This window comes from Chroicocephalus ridibundus, chromosome 6 (assembly GCF_963924245.1).
Source record: "Chroicocephalus ridibundus chromosome 6, bChrRid1.1, whole genome shotgun sequence".
Taxonomy (NCBI): Eukaryota; Metazoa; Chordata; class Aves; order Charadriiformes; family Laridae; genus Chroicocephalus; species Chroicocephalus ridibundus.
The window spans coordinates 55,925,770-55,946,855 of NC_086289.1; the positions used below are offsets into that span (position 1 = coordinate 55,925,770).

A 21,086-nucleotide genomic window follows, 5' to 3' on the forward strand; every position below is an offset into this window, starting at 1 on the left:
ACCTGTAGATGGAAAAAAAAAATATACTAAAACTCATATACGCTAAATTAGACAGTTTTCCAAAATTGGTCTGTGCATTGAAAATTAATTTATCCAAAAAATCTAAACTAAGGCCATCCTTACATAATTAGCATAAAATATTACTGAAATAGTGTTGATAGGTATTGTGGAGAGCCTGTGCACCAAAAATGAATGATGGAGCCATGCCATAATTAATAAGAAGCGGAGAATATTTTTAAATTTTCCACAGCTTCCTATAAAACACATGGCATGAAGCTTGTACTTTGCTTCTTGGAAATGATTGTGAAATAGTAAATAGAGTGAAATACACAGTGGTTGGCTACATCACTGTGGTGTTCATCATCTATCATTTAATCACATATGATATCAATAAAAAGCAATTTTAGGTAATAAAATTTTATAATGGATGGGTGAAATCATTCCTGCAGTGGGTTGTGTAAAATGCACTTAGAGCGACAGATAACTGCTACAGGGGATCTAGATTATGAGAGTAATTACGTGAATCTTTTTTGGTGCCATTCCTTCTGGCGATTTGAAAAATGAAGAGCAAGAACGTCAGCTCTCTGTCAGTTTAGGTACAAGGTCACCCAGGGAATTGGCGCAACTGAGTCTGTCTGTTGGTCTGTGTAGTAGACATCCCTCCAAATTATCCTTAGCTCAAGGGGAGCGTGGAACATGACTCCTGCCTTTCAGAATAAGGAAAGAAAAAGAGAAGGAATGAGCCAGCACTCCCCAGGTAAACAGAAAAGCTGTGGCTCGTTCCATTAATGTGTCAGAATGTTCCCAAGCTCAAAGAGAACCACCACTCTGGTTAGGACATCTGTAGCAGAAACCACAATAGTGACCCTCTCGTCTCTTCTGTAGTACCTGCTTAGAGACGCCCTTAAAAACCTAGTGCTAGACAGCTTATACCTCCATACGTGTGTTTGCTCCAAAGGTATTACATCTTTGCAAGGCCAGTTACAAAATCAAGCTGCTTTTCCAAAGAGTTTGAGAACCTCTGGTTTCAGCTGTTGAGTAGAGCCAAGGCTGCTCATGCAGTTGAAAAGTGGGACTGTTAAGGTGGTCTCTCTGTGCCTGACATCTTTCTTCTGGGCATGTGGTTTTTGAGTCTGGCTGGAGGCAGTCCTTCTCACCCTCCACTGATCTGCACAGCGTGGTCCTGCACGGTCCCTGAATTCACGCAGCAACTGGATCGTCTTTTGTGGTAGTTGAACCCTTTCCTGCTCCTCTTACTCTCATGGGTTCCAGGAAGTTTTCCCATCTTTCTTTATTTTCCTCTGCATTCCATTCCTGCATATTTTTTTTTTATTTAACACTGTTAGAGAAAGTAGTGTAAGAAGCTGAAACTTTTTATAAATGTTCTATGATCTTGTAGGAAAACTTTTCCTCTGATTAAGCTGAAAAATATAGGTTTGAGTAGTAATTTTTTTCTTTTTTTTTTTTTTTGTATTACACAATCGTATTCAGGGATTAACTGAAACTGGCAGGGTTGCTGCTGTAGTCATTTTTTAATGTGGAGGTTACTGTAACATGTAGTAGAGATGACAAGAAAATTGAAACCATATGATGGTACAGGGAATGAACATGGCATGTACAGAATCTCAATCAGTAAATTGGAATGTTAGTGCTGAGTTCAGCACAAAGTACTATTCTGGTCGGGGTCTGGACTCTGGGCAAAGAGGAGCAGCAAAAATATTGGCCTTTTAGCATGTCTGCTGCATGTAATATTTCGAACCACTAAACATAGACTGGTTACAGATCTGTATGAACAAATGTTATGTTTAGCAAAGACCTATAACATGACACTAGGTCCCTAATTGGAGGAGGCAGGCTTTGAAATGATATTTTGTTGGTATTTCTTTATTGTGCTGTGGACTTAGGGATCTTTTATACATCTTAAAATAAAAAATTTTGAGGGTTTTGGGGGAATGTTTGAAGTCAATAGCACCTATTTTATTTAAAATTAACTATCTGTTGGGTCAGGCGTCACATGATATTACTAAAATTAGAGTATTAAACTGTGAGTACAAACCAGATTATTAGTCCTAGATGCAAATTAACTTACTGTGGAAACAAATCAAACATTTCTGACTGACTGTCCACGGCAGAAGTTTCAGCAGGTCCAGATTTTCCCAGTTAGAAATTCTCGTTTCCTTTTTTGACTGGCTATGTTGGAGTCATCACTGCTTCAGTGATGACAGGTGACACTCACCTGATGGTCAGTGCAGGTCCATCCTCTGCTGTGGCCACCCCTGTCGCTAGCTCCCAGAAAGCTCCGGGTGTCCTCAGAGCTGCTGAAGCTGGTGCTTACTCTTTCCAGTAAGAGTTAACTGGATTGGCAAGTGCCACTTAACCTGTAGTCCAGGTAGACATGCATTGCTCCAGCTGCTGCCTTTGCTTTATACATGGCAGTACGGGTATGAGAAAGAGCAGAATGTGGTATCAAATCACGTAAGTGTAAAATTGCATCATAGCGTTAATGTTAAATACAATGTTTAATGTTAATTAAGGGAACTCCGGGATATCAGTGCCACAAAATAAACTCTCAGTGTTATTTCCACAGTTTTTCCTCCAATATAGCCTTAGAGCCTGTCTCTCCTGTTTTGGAAAGTTGGTTGTTTTGGTTGGTTTTTTTTTTTTCAGTGGTGCAATCTGACCAGAACCAAACAGCAAAAAATATCTGTATTCACATTATTTATTAACAGACAGCAAATTGCTCATTGTACCAGAAAATGAATGCTACTCAATTGTATCCCCCTTCCCATGGTGCTTGTTCTAAACTGTTTGCCGTTGTTTTCTTGTATAGCCTCATATATTTACAATTTTTCCATTTGGTATCAGTTATAGTTAATTTAAGTACCACTGAATTTATTTTCAGCTTTTTGCTGTGTTTGCTGCATTTGTAATTGTGCTCTTATTTGAAAATAATTGTGAGAAGCAATCTCAGCTGTATTTTTTTTCAGTATTACATTGACATTTTTAATTGCATCTATACTTTGGAAAAATCTCATGACAATTTTCCTCCTTATTTGTTTTCTTATATTATCCTATGCATGTGCTTGATGACCTTTCTTTCAAATAATTTTTACTTTTCTCTTTTGTTTCTCATTTCTTTTCCTCATTTGCCTGAATTCCTGCTTCTCCCCTACTCCCCAACCTCTCCTGATTGATGCTTATTCTCCCCGGCCTATTCCAGTTCTCTGCCTCTGAAAGCTTCAAAGAATGACAAATCAAGAAGTTTGAAAAAAATCTCTCGGTAAGAATGAAAACAAGGTGACATACTTTGTCTGTACACTTAACTCATCTCCGTTTTAAGCTGCTGTTTGAGCTGTAATCTAGGAGTTGGCGTACTTTTGATTACTGCTTTTATACTGTGGGGCACTGGGAAATCATAGATTTTCTATCTAGTGTGTTTAGTTTTATACTGATGAAAAGTAAATATTTTCACTTGTTAAGATTAAGAGCTAGACACAGAATTCTACCTTTGCTAAGATGCTCCTTTGAAATGTCAGAGCGCCACTCTGCTGAAAATACAAAGGAGTTTAAGCCTCTTGGGGTGAGCTGAGTAAGACAACCTTTAAACTCTTAAAGGGTTCTCTTTTCTTCCTGCAAAGAAACCTCCATTTCAGAACCCGTAAAATCTTTAGCATCTGTGTCACCTTTCATAATTGATACACTTAGGCTCTTCTGTCAGGTAGGTGGCTTTCTGTCTGGGCCTAGATACACTGTGTAAATACTTAGAGCTCATATTTGTAAGTAGTGGTCAAGAGGTAGAAATATTGATTCCCTCATTGTAGGCACCCAAATTCCTGCTTTTTTCTTTGCTTAAAACAACACCTTTCCTGCATTGTTAGGGTAAGTTAGTTGCTTAGGACCGTGTGATGACTAATTTATCTAGAGCCGGATCTCATCACACGGGATAAATGGGATGGTTAAATGCTGTTGAGAAAGCATGGACAGCTGTGGGAAGGGATGACCACTGCCTAAACCTTGTAGGGGTAGATACCTAGCAGTGGACTTTGATATTGTTTGAAGCACCTGTTGCTCCCAAAAGGATTATAAATCCTGACCGGTTTTGTGCCAAGCTCCATCCAGCTGCATCCCCAGGCACCTCTTCAGTGCAGTGTCCCCTTACAGCCTGCCAGGCAGAAACATTATAAACCAGAATGAGTCCTTTGGCCTTCCCAATAGGGTTGTTGAGGGACTTCTGAGACAAGCAGATAGCTCTAGCTCAGTTTTTGTGCCTTGCGTCTTGTTCTTAATACCTTTAACAACTTATACCAAAGATGAGCTTCTAAAGCTGTGGAAATAGGGTACTTTCTCATTCTGAAATACTCTCAATTGTATGCTGAATTAACAGTTGTTTTGTCACAGTTTATTTTTATGGCTATCTCAGACAGAGAGATATTATGGGTATAATCAGGTTATAAAAGAGGCAGCAGTTTGCCCACAAGGTGTTTTTCCATTCACACGTGGTCAGAAATGAGCTGTTTGTGCTGACCAGGAGTTTGGGTTATTCACCAAAGCAGCAGGCACAGCCTCCTCTTAACAGGTGAGGAGGTGTCAGACATGATGAGAGAGAAATTTCTTTCTGGTAAGAATGTGACATAGATAGTGATGATGGGGAGGAATTGGCCTCACCAGATCTCAAGGAGATGACTTTCTGTACTGTTGCCTCTGTGGGGTACTTAGAGCATATTGCGGATTTTGTGATGAGTTGTTAGCTTTAGGAAGCCTTTTCCACTCAGGAGGTTGTTGACAGTGTTCTTAATTCATCTCACGCATGCAGGAAATGGAGAAATATTCACTTCCAGTAACAGGGAAAAAGCCCACTCCTTTAACGATAATGTTTTCTCACAATTTTTTGATCTGTTTATACAGAGACAGTAGGTGTAGACTTTTTTCAAATTTTGTGTGAGATGTCTTAAGGTAATTTGTTAAAACCACCCTTTGTATGTAATTGTGTATTAACACTGGATGAAGTAAGACTGGGTGATACGTAGGAATAGAAATAAACTAGAAATAGAAATTAATCAGTTTGGATGTCTAAAATTTCCGTAAGGTTTCTAAACTCTTAATCTTGTGGAGGGTTAAGTTGACAGGGGGCTTAAACCATAACTGTACTGTTCTGTTGTTAAATGTATTCTTCCTACATTACAGAGAGTTCATCAATTACATGAAGCGCTCCCGAACCTTTCATGCCTCTATAGCAGAAAGGCTGTGCGATGGAGACCTGGTGATGAGAGACAGCTCAACCTGCTGGAATGGAGAGGATGTTGTAGAAAGGTAAAGTTACCACTGAAAGTTTTCCCTAATGGTGAAAAAGGTGACTTCATATCCTTCTGCAGGTTCAGAAGCATTCTGAGACACTCTTGTCATCGCAAGTTTCTCCTTCATCGTGAACTTCATTCTTAATTGACCAAGGATTTTGCTGAAATAAAAAGTTGTTAATGCTGAGGTTTAGGTATCTGTATTAAATATAGGGGGGCCCTTTCTTGAAGGGCTGCTTTGTAGAGTCCATTTCTTTCTCTATAAAGAGACAGCTTTTTGTCTGTAGGAGAGACCTTACCCTCTAAAGCTCAGTTAGCAAGTGGTACCTCTGTGACTGGCTGGAGGTCCATTCCAGTCTGCTGTTTATAGGCTCATTATTGCAGAGCTGAACATCATGTTTGGCCATAATTAGAAAATATGCAGCTCAGAAAAATACAGTGACCAGGCCATTATGTTTTTAAAGGATTTCCCTGGCATTTCTTTTCAGAGCTTCTGACATAGCGCTTTGAATAACAACTGTTTTTAGAATTGCCCAGCATCCTTACCAGAGCATGTTCTGCAGGAATTCTTATAACGTACCAATTAATAAATGCACTGTTTGATGTTGGTAGAGCAGCTGGAAGCTCTGTAGGGTGAAAAGATCTTTCTAGCTTGTCAGCTGATTTCTTTCCCCTCTGTACTTTATCACAGTCTTTCCCATCACCCTTTAGAATACAAACTGGAAAATGCACTTGCGCTCTCCATGAGCTAAACATCTTGCTGTCATTTCTGTTACTCTGTATAACATGAGGCAACATTGCCCTGAGGAGAAAAAGAGGTATTCAGAATACAACTATATCGATTACTATCACTGTCAAAGTACACATCAGTTGCAGTGAGAGCTGGATGGAAGTGTGCCAGTGAATGTTTTCCAAAACTGTCTTTTTGTCAAAACAGAGACATTCCATGGGATTGTGTTGGCTTTCATGATGTTTCTTTTTGAAGTGTATTTTGTGGTCTGTAGTGGTTTTAAAAGATAAAGTTCTAACATTCTCTTTTCTTGCTTTAAAACAATTTTCATGGTTGAAAATTGTTTTGTAGGAACTTATGGAGTAATTCCAATGTGGAACAGAGAGATGTTACAATTATAGGTTGTCCCATTAAAGGGAGTTCTGACTCCCACACAGCTCTGCTTAGATGTCTCATATGTAAATAAGTTCAGCTTAATTATGTCTGAGATATTCAGAGAGAAATACATGTCTAACGCATTCAACGATAACTTTAAAGTTTAATATTTCATTGTATATTGGCATTACAAATTAATTGTAGGAGCATTTTTTTTAAAGATTTTGGCAACAATGCAGCATTCTAAATATTAATGTATAGCGGTTGTAATACTGATTGAAAAGTAATAGAGAGGAAGTGGGGAGAATATCAGTACTTCTACTCAGTATTTGCATTTCAGAGTCCTTTTTGCTGGTAACGTGTTGCTGGATATGCAGTTAACTCTCAGAACAAGCAGCTTTCTGGCCAAAAACAAAATAAGAAAAGCAAAAACAAGAAAAAAATTTTTTTATATCAACTCTCTGAACAAAAAATTAAATCAAAATTTAGGTTTAATTTTTGTCTTATTTTGTTTAAAAAAAAAAAAGGAAAAAAAGCCACTTGCATGCTGATATAAATGTTTTAGGAAGGCATGAGGGAAAAGCTCTTCTTTTTTTCTTTGCCAGTCGGTAACTTTCCCAGAGCTGGAGACGTGCGGAAAAAGTTTCAGGTTTGAAGAGGGTATGAAGCTGGGAAGAGTAGCAGGGAAAAGACCAACAAGACCCCTCATATTATGAATTAAAAAGCAAAAACAAAGGAAAAGGAACCCCAGTCTACACCCCAACAACAACATCAACAACAAAAAAACCCTAGGCCACCATCAAACCCTGAAATATATATTTCTAGTTAGCATTTTAAATGGGCAAATTAGAAAACAAATGTTTAAATTCACATGTTTAATCAGACAGCAATATGTATATATTTATGAGTTCTGTGACAGTATTGATTGTCTTAAAAGGAGGAGGCTTTCCAGGCAGCCTGCGCTGCCAGCAGTGCTACACAGCAGCACAATCATGGCGCCTGCTCGCTGGCAAATTTTACTCCTTTCATCATCTGTTTTATAGGCTGGACCTGTAACCGGTTCCCCCAACGTGAGAAATAAACCTGTCCTGGGGATGCCTGAAAATGCATTTCTGTTTGCTCTTTCTCCTTTCCCAGGAGACCAGAGGATTAAATGTCATCAGTAGTAAACAAATCTGAACTCAAAATAGAGCCTTATTCTTAACTCCACATCAGAAAATAGATCACCTCAATTAATCTGGTGGATCTCTTGTGGACTTGAGTTTAAGGTTACTCAGGCTGTGGAACTGGCAAAAGCTGCAGTTCCTGTATTCTCGATGCTTCTTGCATTTCGTAATGCTATTTGAAAGCTGAGCGATATTTATGCTGCATGCTAATTGGCATTCAAGCTCTTTAGGAAAAACAAACTCAACCTTTAAAAACAATTTGACATAAAAATACAGCCTGAAACACTATGAATTACTACTCACAAATGGGGATTGTGCATTCAATTAGTGGAGAGGGCAGTTAAGGTCTGTCAGAGGATCTCATAAACAGGATCCTCATTGCACTTTTTTTATTTTCTTATAATTTTCTGGGTTGGGATTTATCTTGTTTAAATCAAAGCACTAGCAGGAAAAAAATCCCCTTGAGCTGCCAGTTAATACACTATAAAAAGAGCCAGGTTGTTTCCACCAGTTTGAGAATACGCTTCTGGCCTGCGCTTCAGGTGAACAGCAAAATGTGGCTTTGCTAGGAATCCTTTGTGTCAGTTCAGGGCCTTTGAAGACATTAGAAATACTTGCACCAGTACTGTCTTTCTCTCAATTACTGTTTTGAGCAACTCGTTCCTGGAACAAGACTTCATATAAGAAATAGTCTGTGAGGCTAATAAATGGTCTGAGTATACAAAGAACACTCAGAGAAGATGAGGCTAGAGCAGAAAAACAGGGAAAATATTTTGCAAAGTAAAGGAAGCTCGGAGAAATTTCTATGGTGGAACCTTTCTTTCCCAGCAGTGTGATAGATGATTATTTCAATACCGCGTCAGTAGAAGAGATTGCAGGAGAAGTTGACAACACGAACCATTATGAACTGCCAGGACCAGACACCATTCACCTAAGAACTCTAGAGGACTAAAGTGTTATATAGTTGAATTAATCATTGTCATACCGTATTTTCTTTTAAGTCTACTCCAATAGTAGATGATGGAAAGATGTGAAATGTGAAGACATCATTGTATTTTTAGCAAAATAAGGGTTTCAGAAAGATGGGGCTGCTAAACTTGATATTTAATAGTAAAATCTTTACAACATGATATTTAGGGAAAGGAATCAATGCGTTGAAAGTTTTTAGAAGGAGATAGCAAGCATGTAGACAAGGTAGATTGCTATAGTCTGCTTGGATTTGTGATACATATTTGATAAGCTCCTTCACACAAGGCTGGTAGAGATGAAAATAAGGGTAGATAATAGATGGCCATAAGTTACAGTAGAAAGAGGTTACCAGTGGCAGTGTTGTGGGGATTTGTGCTGGAACCTGTGCTGTTCATCTCATAAAAGACCTGTGAAGGGGAGTGAATACTGAGGTGGCAGCATGTGATGATAGTTGTCCTGTGTAGAAAAGACAAGGGTCAGCTGTGGTTAATTGTGGGAGGAAGATGTGACATGGAATGAATAGGCAATAAAATGGCATGTGAAATTCAACACGGGCAACTGTAAAGTGATTCACATAAAAAGAACAATCCAAATGTTATGTACAGAATGGTGCGCACTGAGGTGGCTTTCACTGCTCCAGGCACGTGGTGTCTGCAGTCCTGCTGTCCCCAGGGCTCAGAAAGATAGAGCACAACCGCAAATGTACAGACAGAGCAAAAAGGAGGAGGATCAAGGGCGTGAAATGGATCCTGTGTGTGGAATGGCAGACACTTGAGCCTGACACAGAAAAGATAGAAAAGGAATATGATAGTGGCCTATAAAAATCGTGTGTGATGTGGAGATGCTGAATAGGGATTTGTTGTTCACTGTCTCTCTCATTACAAGAACAAGGGGCATCTTCTTAAATTAATAAGTGACAGCTTGAAAAGAGGAGTAGATATTATATTCCTTTGCTAAACTTTTGATTAAGCTGTGAAACTTCCTGCCTCAGGATGTTTGGATGTTTAAAAAAATGGATGAATTCATTAAGCAAATTCAGCTCATAGGAGAGCAAGTTGTAAAATTACTATCTGAGCAGATACAAGGTAACCAGGTGCCACATCCAAGTCCCTTTCTCTAAGGGCTGAGGCAAAAGCTTAGATGAAAGATTTCCTCTGGTCGCCCTTAAGGCAGCTGCTCCCATGGACTTTTTTTTCTGTAGGGGCTAAGCTGCAGGAACCTTCCTATCCTCAGGAATGTCTCTTCAACTAAGCTAAATGCTGGCATTGACTCAGTTTCTCCATTCTCCCTGGGCATGGTAGCTAAACAGAATTTGCTCTCTCAGGTCTCAGCCTCATAAATGGCAGGCTTGGACAACACAGTGCCCAATGACATTCCCAAAAGCTCATCTTGAGATCTTTCTGTTGGTGTCAGATTTGCGTCTTTGCACAAAACATGAATTCCCCTTTAGAACTCCTTTTTATGAAGTTTGACTTTTTGTGAAGTCTTAGCTGCAGTAGAGTAGCCTTATCAGAGACAGATCTTTCTGCTGCTAGAGAAGGAAAAAGGAGATGGGATCTCACAGGCAGGTTTTTGGGGTGTGTCTGTGTACAACAGATGAGCGATCCTGATTTGGAAACAGCGCTTTAAGGGAACAGAAGGTTGTGAGTATGACATTAAAGTTAGATAATGTTTAGTCTTTCCATCTCTGCCTGCCTACTTACCTCTTGCAGTTTCTGTTTCAAGAGACATGAAACAATCATAAATAATAAATAGAGAAGCAGTAATCTGTTTATAGAAGAATTAAAACATTGTGAGTGTAGTTGGCATTCACTATAGCCAACTCCATGTGCTGCATACACTCTCCCACTATTAGTTCTCAGGAGACTCTGAAAACCATCAACTGCAGTACATTCTGCTCGGGCTTCAAGGCTGGAGTGGGAAACTTGCTCAGGGGCATGTTCAGCAACCTCAGCACTTGCCTTTCAGATGTCAGTGACAGCCGCCTCCTTTGTATGTCCGGGTTTAATCCTGAAGCAAAGATGGTGTTGCAGCATTGCTCTGCATCTCCCAAGCTCCGCTTGAAGGTGCATTTTCAGGGCAGCCCCCAAGGACGTGTAATTATCACATAAATGGACATGTGCCTTTAGCATGATCATTTCAAAGATACTCCTGTCACATGAGCAATGTGTCAGGACCTCAGGATTTTTGAAACTTGAGAGGTCTGCTCATGACTGGCTGTGTGTAGGGACTGTCCCACAGAGGAATAAACACTAAAACCTCTTATGTTGTTCCTACAGAAAGCGTTGTCATTTTATGAGTTGAAATTTAGAGGCTGACAGATGCCAGTGAGAACTGTAAGATTGCTGCTACTATTTCAAATCTTTTTTCTTCTAAGGAATAAGCACTTGCAATTACTTTGGCATACTCTAAAATACATACGGTCTCCATTGTGATGTTCCAGTAAGCAGAAACCAGCTTCAGTCTTATAGTAGGAAAATGTGAGATGGTAATGAAGAAGAAAAATAAGTGACTGGCTTCATTATGAGTGGCAGTGGATGCTTGGATCTCTGTAGTAAAGCCCCCTTTCCTCAGGTGCTGAAATATGCTTTTAGGCTGTGTCTCCAGTGCACAACAGGCATGGATCTTCAGAGAAAGGGATGCTGCTGGTAATCGGATGTCCCTGCTATCTCTAATGTGGAGGGTTTACTTCAGAATAGCTCTGGTACATTCCTGGGGACTGAACACCCACTAGCATCCTTGAAGCGCATCCTTAGTTTCATTGAAAAAGAATCTGGTTCTGAGACTGCTCTGCAATGGTGAGAAATGGTGATACTCAGGGGTTTAATTGAAAAGTATAAACCTGATCAGACCTAATGTGATAATGTCCAGGTGACCACACACCTGGTGGTCACCTGGACACCTACATTTGAAGTTTGGCATCTGAAACTTTAATTGGCTGCAATTAGTGTATATATAACAAAGTTTGTTAAAAAAATATATCAATGTGATCTATTGATGCAGTTAGTCTGTGGTGACAATTTTGGTAGCACACTGCCCCTAAGAGTGAGGTGGTGTAGTGCTTCAGAGCTGTCAGACTGGGCTGGCTCGCAGGTTTGCTGCTTTCTGAAGAATTCAGCAGAAATGTCCTGTCCCGGAGCTGAGCCAGCCTGCCTGTGCTGGATGTGTGAAACCTAATGAGATCACAGCAGGTACTGACGTGGCTGCAGGTGGTAACCTGAATCCAGGCTCTTGGCTGCTTTTGATGCTATATTTTCCATTTACAAAATAAAAAAAAACCCTGTTAGAACAGTGTCAACCTTCAGGTTGACTCTGAAAAAGAAAGCTTTCAAAAGTTTGGCAGAGAAATTGTTCCTTGGAAGAAGCCAATCTGAATCATGACCATGATGTGCAGCAGCTTTACGTGACTTTTCTAAGCAGAGGGTCATGACACTTCTAGGTCAGTGAGACATTTTACAAGTTACAATTGCACTGTAGATGTGCAATTTGTTTTAAGAGTTATTGCTACTCGATGCCTAACTGTGGAACAGTTTGGAAGCTTCTACAGAATTAGGAGGTTGAAGAAAGGGATGTTACTATTTCATTATTTTTTTTTTAAAGTGAGTGACAGGATTGATAGCTGCTTCAGAGATTTTTTGTTTTTCCCAGACTCCTCTTCATGTCACCTGATTATTTTTTCACACACAAAGCCAGAGTAAGAAGAGGCCAATTAACAGGAGTTTGGGCAGGCCAGTAGTGGCGGAATACTTTTAAAAACTTGGGACTTAAAAATGTGTGAAAGGAAGAGTGGATTTACTAAGTGGCATCTATAGTGAAACAGCAGCAGTAGTTGTTATTGTGGCCTACTGATCTATACTGCATTGGCAAAATGGCTTAGTGAAGTACTGAAGAAAATCCACAGCTTTAGGAGAAACTATGAAGTTATGACCATATGCAAAATATTTTCAAATATGGAAATACTGGAAAAGGAGAGATAGAGGGGGAAGAAATCTTTTCCCTCTTACTAGGGATATTCTTTCCTTGTTTGTAGTGAGTAAAGCATTTTTGGACACATGACTGGTTGTCCCATCAAATACCTGTGAATTGCTGTCATTATTTTTACTCTTAACTAAAGATTTGTACATATATGTGGTATCTATAGCCAGGAAGTAGAACTAGTGTTATAAAAAACAACTCTAAGTATGCTTTAAGCCACTGTAATATTTGTTGGGTTTCTGTCTGTTTACCCTTTTGTTTTTTTCATCTGTCAGGCTTAACAGTTGTTGAGCTTTAACCATATTTAAGTTGGAATCTATGTATAAAAGTTGGATGAGAAGATCAAACTTAGCTTTATTTGGAGTGGGGAAAGAAAAATGTTTGTGAAAATGACTCTAGGGAATTTTGTTTCTTGCCTCTCAATTCCAAGAGGAAATTTTCTGAGTTTCCAGATGAAATGGTCTTTTTCTGATTGCCAGTTCACTTGATCTAAAATTGTCTTAATGAGAAGTGAAAAGATTCTGCCGGTGAGACACAGCTTTTCATTGCACAGGTACAGATTCCATCATCATTTCAGATGTGTCTCTTCAGGTATGTATGGGTGGGTTTTATCTGGAATGGGTTTCTCTGAATATGGCAGACTTTGCGTTAAATGTTATTGCATTAAAATGTTTGAGACAGGCTAAAATCTTCATTCTCATTTCTCCAAATCTGCCTTGGTAGATAGTAAAAACATGTTCATATCACTGAAGTCTACAGGTTTGACATGTAGTACCCTGACTCGGCAGAGGGCAGGTGGGGGGAGATTCTTTTACAGCAACTGCTTTTCAGATTGGAATCACTTTCTAAGGAAATTTCAAGTGTAACATTTTGGGGTTAAAAACTTGCATACAAAAATGGCTTTTAAGCCAGATTACCAGGAATATAAGAGATGGATGTTTTGTAACACCCAGTAGAAACCTATACTTCTTTTCCTTTCTTCTCTCCTTCTGTCCCTTGTTTTTCTGGGAATTCTGCATTAAGTGGCGGGATTAGGGGACACCTGTCCACAGGCTTGAGCAGGTCATGTCAGGGGCTGTTAGGCTCTCAGGGCCTGTGCAAGCTGGCTGGGAAAGGAAGTGACAAATCACAGTGACTTCCTTTTCTCAAAATGTTTTCCTTTAGGACTTCCAGTTTTTATGAGTTTAGCACTTTCATTGTCCCCTTTCTCATTTCCATAGGCTCTAGGAAGCAGCCATCTGGATATGGAAAACAGAGATAATCATTTAGCCTTAGCATACTTAAAAAGTGTTTAGCTTCTGTTATTCTTGTGCCATCAGTGTAAACAATTATTGGAGATACATTTGTTCCTGTAAGTTGTAAAATGCTGTATCTTCTTGCAGTATCTTGCAGCTTTTAGGGTGTTTTCCAGGACTTGTGGTGTTCTTATTGTTTTTTCGTTTGGTTGGTTTTTTTAAAATCATAGACTCATATTATCCCGGGTTGGAAGGGACCTCAAGAATCATCTGGTTTGCCAACCTTTCTTGGCAAAAGCACAGTCTTGACAAGATGTCCTGCTGAATCTTTAAAATGTCCAATGTTGGGGAATCTGCCACTTCCCTGGGGAGATTAGTCCAACAGCTGATTGTTCTCATTGTGAAAAATTTTCCTTTTGTATCCAATTGGAATGTCCCCGGGAGTAACCTGTACCCATTCCCCCTCATCTTTTCCATGTGACTCCTTGTTAAAAGGGAGTCTCCATCTTCTTTGTCTCCACTCTTTAAAAACTGGAATATGGTGGTAAGGTCTCCCCTCAGCCTCCTTTTCTCAAGGCTGAACAAACCCAGTTCTCTCAGCCTTTCCTCATACGGCAGGCTTCCCAGTCCTTTGATCATTTTGGTGGCCCTTCTCTGGACCGTCTCCAGCCTGTCCACATCTATTGTGCACAGCAGCAACCAAAACCAAACACAGGATTCCAGGTGTGGCCTGACAAGTGCTGAGTAGAGTGGGATAATGACTTCTTTATCTCAGCTGGTGATGGCCTTGTGGATGCAACCCAGCATCCTGTTGGTTTCCTTTGCTGCTGCAGCACACTCTTCACTCATATTGAGCTGCTTGTCCACCAAGATCCCCAGGTCCCTTTCCACAGAGCTTCTCCCTGGCTGGGTAGATGCCAGTCTGTGCCACACTCCTGGATTATGTTTTTCCAAGTACAAGGCCTTACACTTGTCCTTGTTGAACTTCATAAAGTTCTTGTTAGCCCACTCTTCTAGCCTATCCAGGTCTTCCTGCAGGGCATCTTTCCCTTCCCAAGTGTCTGCTTCCCCACTCAGTTTGGTATCATCAGCAAACTTCATCAGGGTACTCTGGATCCCATCATCCAGATCAGTTATGAAGATACTAAACAGTGTTGGGCCCCATATTGATCCTTGGGGGACCTCACCTGTATTTCCGTAAAATAAACCAAATAGACTGTGTTGGAAGTGACAGTTTAAGACATAAATTTGCCTGAGCTTACCCTTCAGAATGATGCTGAGCTCTGTCAGGCTTTGAATGGCATGTCCTTCTGTCAGGATGCATGAGGGGGGAGTGTTAAAGTTCATTGCCATGCAAGCATGTAAATGTTAGAAAGGCTGCTAATTATCTCATGCACAGCCCCAGTCAGCCATAGGGAGGAGAGATGGCAATTGTTAATAGCCACCCCTCACCACATGTAAACTCATTGCGTGGCCAGGGAACCCCAGTTTGGGTATTTTTTGCTTGCCATTTGTGGTAGAAAGCAAGTTGTACTAGGGCAGGAACAAAAAATGCATAATGTTTGTGCAGTTACAGTTGAAATCCTTTACTTCAATATTGGTGACCTCTGAAATGTAGGCAGCTGGTTACAGGGAGGTTATGGTAAGCACTTGGAACAGTTGAGGTGAGCATGGAAACCAAAGATGAAGATAGCTCAATGCCTTCCTTTTTTGGGACAAATTTGGGTCTGCTGTTAGCCAGCTGTCTATGTGAATAAAGCATCCTGGTGAACTCCAACTTAATGACACAGGTTTGAATTTGCCCCATGTTCTTCTAATGTCTGTCTCATAAAATGAGCAGTGGCTGCTCAGAATGTTTAGGTGTAATTTGTGAGTGCAGGTCTGTGAGGTATTTAAAGTTAGAACGTGATAATTTGCTGTTGGTAAAGGTGAGGTGAGGAAGCAAAAATCTGGAGTTGGGCTGGTTGGGAGGTGAATATTCACTTTCTCGGGGCTACTGCAGGTGTTTGGGGATATTGTGTTCTGCTTTCTGAGTTGGTCTCTTTCGTGCTTGGGAAAGCAAATCAGTCAAACTGCAGCAGACGACAGCACTGGGCCCTGTTCTCTCAGTTCACTTTTCACTACATTTTTAATCACTGAAAATTAGACACTTTGCAGAAGTTAAACCCAGAAGGACTTCATATAGAAACTCTTTACCGTTCTGTAAGAATTATACATACTTTATCTGCTGTACAAAATCTATCCATGTGAGTTTGGTCAGATGCAGGTGAGTGGATCTAAACTGACTCTAGCCCACGCGGTGACAGTGCCAGGCCACAGAATATGAAGGAAAGAGGAAGAGTTGTAGGGAACTCAATCAAGTAGTGTAGGTAGGATGTGGAGGTCAGCTGTGTATAAGAAGTAGTGAGGTAACAGGAGTAGTATTTAGTCCAGAGATGCTGGAAAGAAATCAGCTAAGGGGATGCTGTGCTGACTGGAGTAATCTTTGCTAAGATATACTTTTCTAGATCTTCAGTCTTCAGGCAGCAAGAAAGTGATCTCTGTCAACAGCAGCACTGCAGAAAAGGCACAGAAGCTTAATTCACTTCTGTGGAATACTCTGGATTTATGCGTGCTTGATTGCTGAGAAGAAAGCGTTTAGAATTAGACCTTTGGGATTGGTCATAAAGAAGGATGGAAAAGCCAGTATGTTTAATGCGCTGCTTCTGCTCTCCCTGCTTTATCTGGGAGCATTTCGCAAACTACAGTATAGTCCCATGAATTAAAAATATGTCCTTAGAACCACAGTTCCCTTCAGCTTGGAAGGGGAGCACAGGATGTCTCTGGTCTGACCGCTTGCTCAAAGCAGGGGCTGCTCTGAGATCAGATCAGGTTCCTCAGGGCTTTGTCCAGGCTGCTCTTGAAAACCTCCAGTGCTGGAAATGGCATGAGCTCTCTGGAGGACTTGTTCCACTTCTTGACTGTCCTTGCGGTGCGAATTTTTTCCCTTCTATCCAGTCAGAACCTCTCTAATTTCAAATTTTATCTGTTATTTCCTGTCCTCTCACTGTGCACCACGGAGTGTTTGCAAACCTGAGACTCTTGAAGGCCATGCTGACAGCAAACTAACGAGTGCCAGTGCTCAGCAGGCTCTCTTAATAGCTGTCAGATGCATTGAGAAACACAGAAACCTGCATTATTTTCTGTTTTTACAAGGTGAGAGACTTCACTGATGGTAGAAAGAAGCAGTTATATTTTAAACACAGAACATATTATGCACAGATGAGATTAGAACTATTCTTACCCCCAGGCACTAACCTGTAGTACTTAGATAAAATACAAATGGTATGAATAGTGCCACAGAGGACCGTACTAGTTTTTAAAAGACGCTCACAAAGCAAAATCTATTTAACTAAGAAAACATAGGAATATAAAGAAATAAATGTTTCAATAAGGAGGTAATATTTGTCTTTGTTTTTAATAGGAATAAATTCATTTTCAGTTCAGTTTGAGAAGATTTCTTAAAAAGATGTTAGGGAGTTTCAGTTATGCACAGAAAATATGGTCCAAATGAATTTGTAATATATTGTGAAAGTGAAGCTGTTTCATTGCATTTCACCAGTACAGTACTAGCAAGCAGAAAAATAATTGTTTAACATTGGATGTTTTGTATGTATATAACCCATACCAAGTGATTTCTTATGAAAAGGAAGCACACAAATTCAACTAACAAGCTGTGTTCAATCTGCAAGAGTTATTAAAATGCCATATAATAACGCCTGGATGGTTTTTCTTCTGCAAGATCACAGAGGCCAACATAGTAAGCTGATACTAATTGAAGGAATTACATATTTAGTGCCAGAAAGGACGTCACTAAAACATCTCCCAGGGGGTTATGGGAATATACATATGTAGAAAGGAATGTCTTCTGTGGTGATTTGAGATTAGTGCCACGTAGGATTCTGTGGTTAGATTACTCTTCTGCTTCTCGTTCTGACTCTATAAAAATCATGTGCTGCTACATCTTTAATCTCATGGGAGAGGAGAGGGGACTGTCTTTCTAACAATGAACAGACGTGTTATAATGCCATGAAAGAGTTAGCGGAAAACTCCTTAGCCGTATTAGTTTGATGACAGTCTCATTCTAGCTAAAACACAGGGTGGGGAAAAAAATGGAATTAGCAAAACTGCTTCCTACTTGTAAAATTGTACCTGATGAATTTCAGTGCTGTAAACACTTTTTGAACACACTGACCGTAGGAAGGGGCAATTGCCTCAAGAGCTGTGACGCATCACTAGAGTTCTCTGACTGTTGAGATTACTTTATGGTTTACCATTGATTACCACAGTAGTTATTTTTTCTCCGCAAATTGGGAAGGTGCATTTACCTCTTCAGTGAAGGGCCATTTCTAATGTTGCACAAGGCTAAGCTCTCAGGCACAGGCTTTTGGCCCCGATTCTCTGTTCAGTCAAAAGGATATCTGTTACGCTTTTGGGACCATCTGCAGTGCTGTGTTAAAGAACCAGAATACATAGCTCAGAAGTAAGGGGGCATGAAGTACCTTGTGTGTCCCAGAACTACTTGTGAGTAAGGTACCTCCTCTGCTGGAGAAGGGCTAGCAGCATTGAAAAGAGTATGTGCCACAGTCGCTGTACTCTGTAGTGAGACCCGATACCTTTTGAATTCCAGACAGAGCTTTTTAAAAATGAATGATTGCCCCTAAAGAACCCCTCACAACTCTGTTGCTGCAGCCCATCGGTGTAGCTTTGAGTTCAGTTTTTGCTGCATGAGTATGGCATGCAGTGTGGTTGCGAGCAGCAACACCCTAAAGTACAGGCTGGATTGAAGCCATATGCTGAAAACAGGTATTGTTTTACACACTACATATATATATATACACAACCTTTCTCCTTTCACTATAAAAGAAACTTTTACAAGCATACATAATCCATTTTAGTTGCAAACCCTCCCTCCTTTCCCTCTCCATTGTCTAAGCCAGCCACCGGAGGGAAGGAACAGTTGCCTGCATGCCCATATACATCTGCAGCGTTATATTAAAGCTGCTTCTTGTGGCTCTTCAGTGCATTTATTTAGGGATTTTCTGTTAAGTAGTAGAATCCTGACTAAATGAGGAATGAATTATTTGCTCCTGGGTTGTATGACTTCTGAAAATTAATGTTTGGGTTGGCAAATACGAATTGAGTTTCCATTGTTAAGGAAAGATTTATTAGTTTGGTCAGAAAAGTAAGAAATATTTTACGATTTTGATCAGAAATCATGTTTTCTGGTAAGGCTTTCTGTTAGGAATATAGACTCTGTAAGCCCCTTCCTCCTTACTATAAATTTTAAAAAGGTCAAGGTCATCTTGATTTATCCAGCACCAACTGCAGATGAGAAGTTAACTGTGAGTCAGAAGACAAGTTTTGTGCTACAGTACAGAAATAGAGAAAGAGAAAGCCAGTAGCAAGCATGTTAAGTTTTTCATGTGACACAAGAAGCGTGATTCAACACATGAGTAACTGCTTACCCAAGGTCTGTTTGTAAAGTTTGATAGAATGATCTGTGGTCCTCCCTTCTCTTGGACTGGTCTGCTGTGGCTGAGATCTTGTTACTTTACTTGGTGCATATTGTCGCTCAAGGGGTCACTTGAGGAACTCTGCTGGCAGCTTCACTTAAACCATTTACAGTTCAGCCTCAAGGAACAGCTAAGAAGCTAGCTCCAATATTTTGGTGCTTGTCTTTAAGGCTTTGGGGTTTTTTGTTTGTTTTCAAGTTGCGTTTTGGCTTGTGTTTCTGTGCATAGTACACTGTTAAAAAATATCATCCCGATGTAGTGAATGTAGTTTTCTGGATTGACTCATGGTGACCCCATGCCCGCTGCTAATTAAGCATGACCTGCTTGTTGGAAACAGTCCTTCTTTTGCGTAGTCACACTGTCATCTTACTTGCAGTGTTCCTCCTCCTTAGTTAATACTATTACTGTGATACATCCAGGTAATTCATGTTGGTGGCTCAAGTCGGTATTTGAAAAAAAATTCTGTAAATACAAATAGAGATTTGACTTGCTTGTGAGGAAGGCCTCTTTTTAACATTGTAGCATTAAGCATTTTCTCTCAAGTGGAAGGAATTGAATACAAATAATTAGTGCTGGGTTTCAACTTTTCTTCGGGAGACGCTTGTCTACTCAATGACTTACTCCTTTTGATTTAAATATTCTGTGGGGCAGGACTTTGAGCAGAATACATGGAAGAATAAATCTTGTTATAGTCATCTAGGTTGCTCCAGTGGGGCAGTATTTTGCAGATCAATGTGTAACAGGGGCTAATTTGATGCTATCATAGCATCACTTTTATTTTGGCAGCTTTGGAGTGCTCTTTATTGAAGAGTAACAAAAAAGAATGATGGGCAGGTACTCTGTCTTTTGTTTGCTATTTTTTTTCTATTTTTTTTTTTCAGAAGGAGGAAAGAACAGCCCTTATTTAGTCAGAAAACTGAAACTTTCCAATTAAAATAGTACAGTAATAATATGGTAGTGTTCCAGTCATTGAAACTCTTCTAACAAAAACAATCCAGGCATGGTTAAAGTCTATGGAAAACATCCAAGATAAAGTTTATTTTCTTGTGCAGAGTCCAACGTAGTGACTTTCTACCCATTCCTATTAGGAAAGGTCACAGTCAAAGTCCCATTGAAAAGGTAGAAAGTGAAAGTCTTATCTGATCCTTCAGTCTGTCTTAGCCAATGGTTCTTCCAGTAGGGAAGTAAAATTCATTTTCTTTCATTTGCAATGGGTATGTAATACAGTAGTATCAACAAGAAAAAGAAAATCCTATCTTAGCCTGGAGATATTGGACTGAAAACATGTTCTTCAGAATATCAGTTAAATTGAGCTATCAGTAAGAATGTTTTTAATACTGATATACCTAATCCCTTCTCCTAAAACTACAGGGTAGTGTCGCAAGTCTGGTCCCTTTTTCTGTTAGGTGAAAAGGGATAACATACGATGTTTGGGTTTTGGCATTTCACAGAACACTGAATGTCTGTGCTGCCCCAGAGGACACCACTTTTCTGAGCAGTATGCAATTTAATACAGAGACTTCTAGATTTCCAGACCAATCCCTTCGAAGTCTTACTATCACTTTGTATTACCAGAATGGGTGTATCTAAAAGAATTCGCTCTACAAATTGTAGTGTTTTGTGTAACTGTTAGAATGTGATGTCTTGATAGGTGTGAGAAAAATACCAGCACGTATACATAAAAATTTTTTTTGGTATTATTTCAAGAAGAAATCGAAGGTGTAAAAGTAACAATGTATTAAAAAAATAGTTGAAAGGGAATTTTCTCATTCTCCTCTACTAGTCCT

General features: G+C 39.9%; 1 protein-coding gene across 2 annotated transcripts in view; it reads left to right on the forward strand.

Annotated features, from left to right (window-relative positions):
* LOC134517324 (glypican-5-like) overlaps positions 1–21,086 on the forward strand; it is a 394,664-nt gene that overhangs the window by 136,263 nt on the left and 237,315 nt on the right. The window contains exons 5-6 of one of the 2 annotated variants that reach the window (XM_063338702.1): positions 3,221–3,280; positions 5,185–5,310. In XM_063338702.1, coding sequence (XP_063194772.1) covers positions 3,221–3,280; positions 5,185–5,310 — 186 coding nt within the window. The remainder of the gene's footprint in view (positions 1–3,220; positions 3,281–5,184; positions 5,311–21,086) is intronic. The other variant, XM_063338703.1, reaches the window with a different exon arrangement.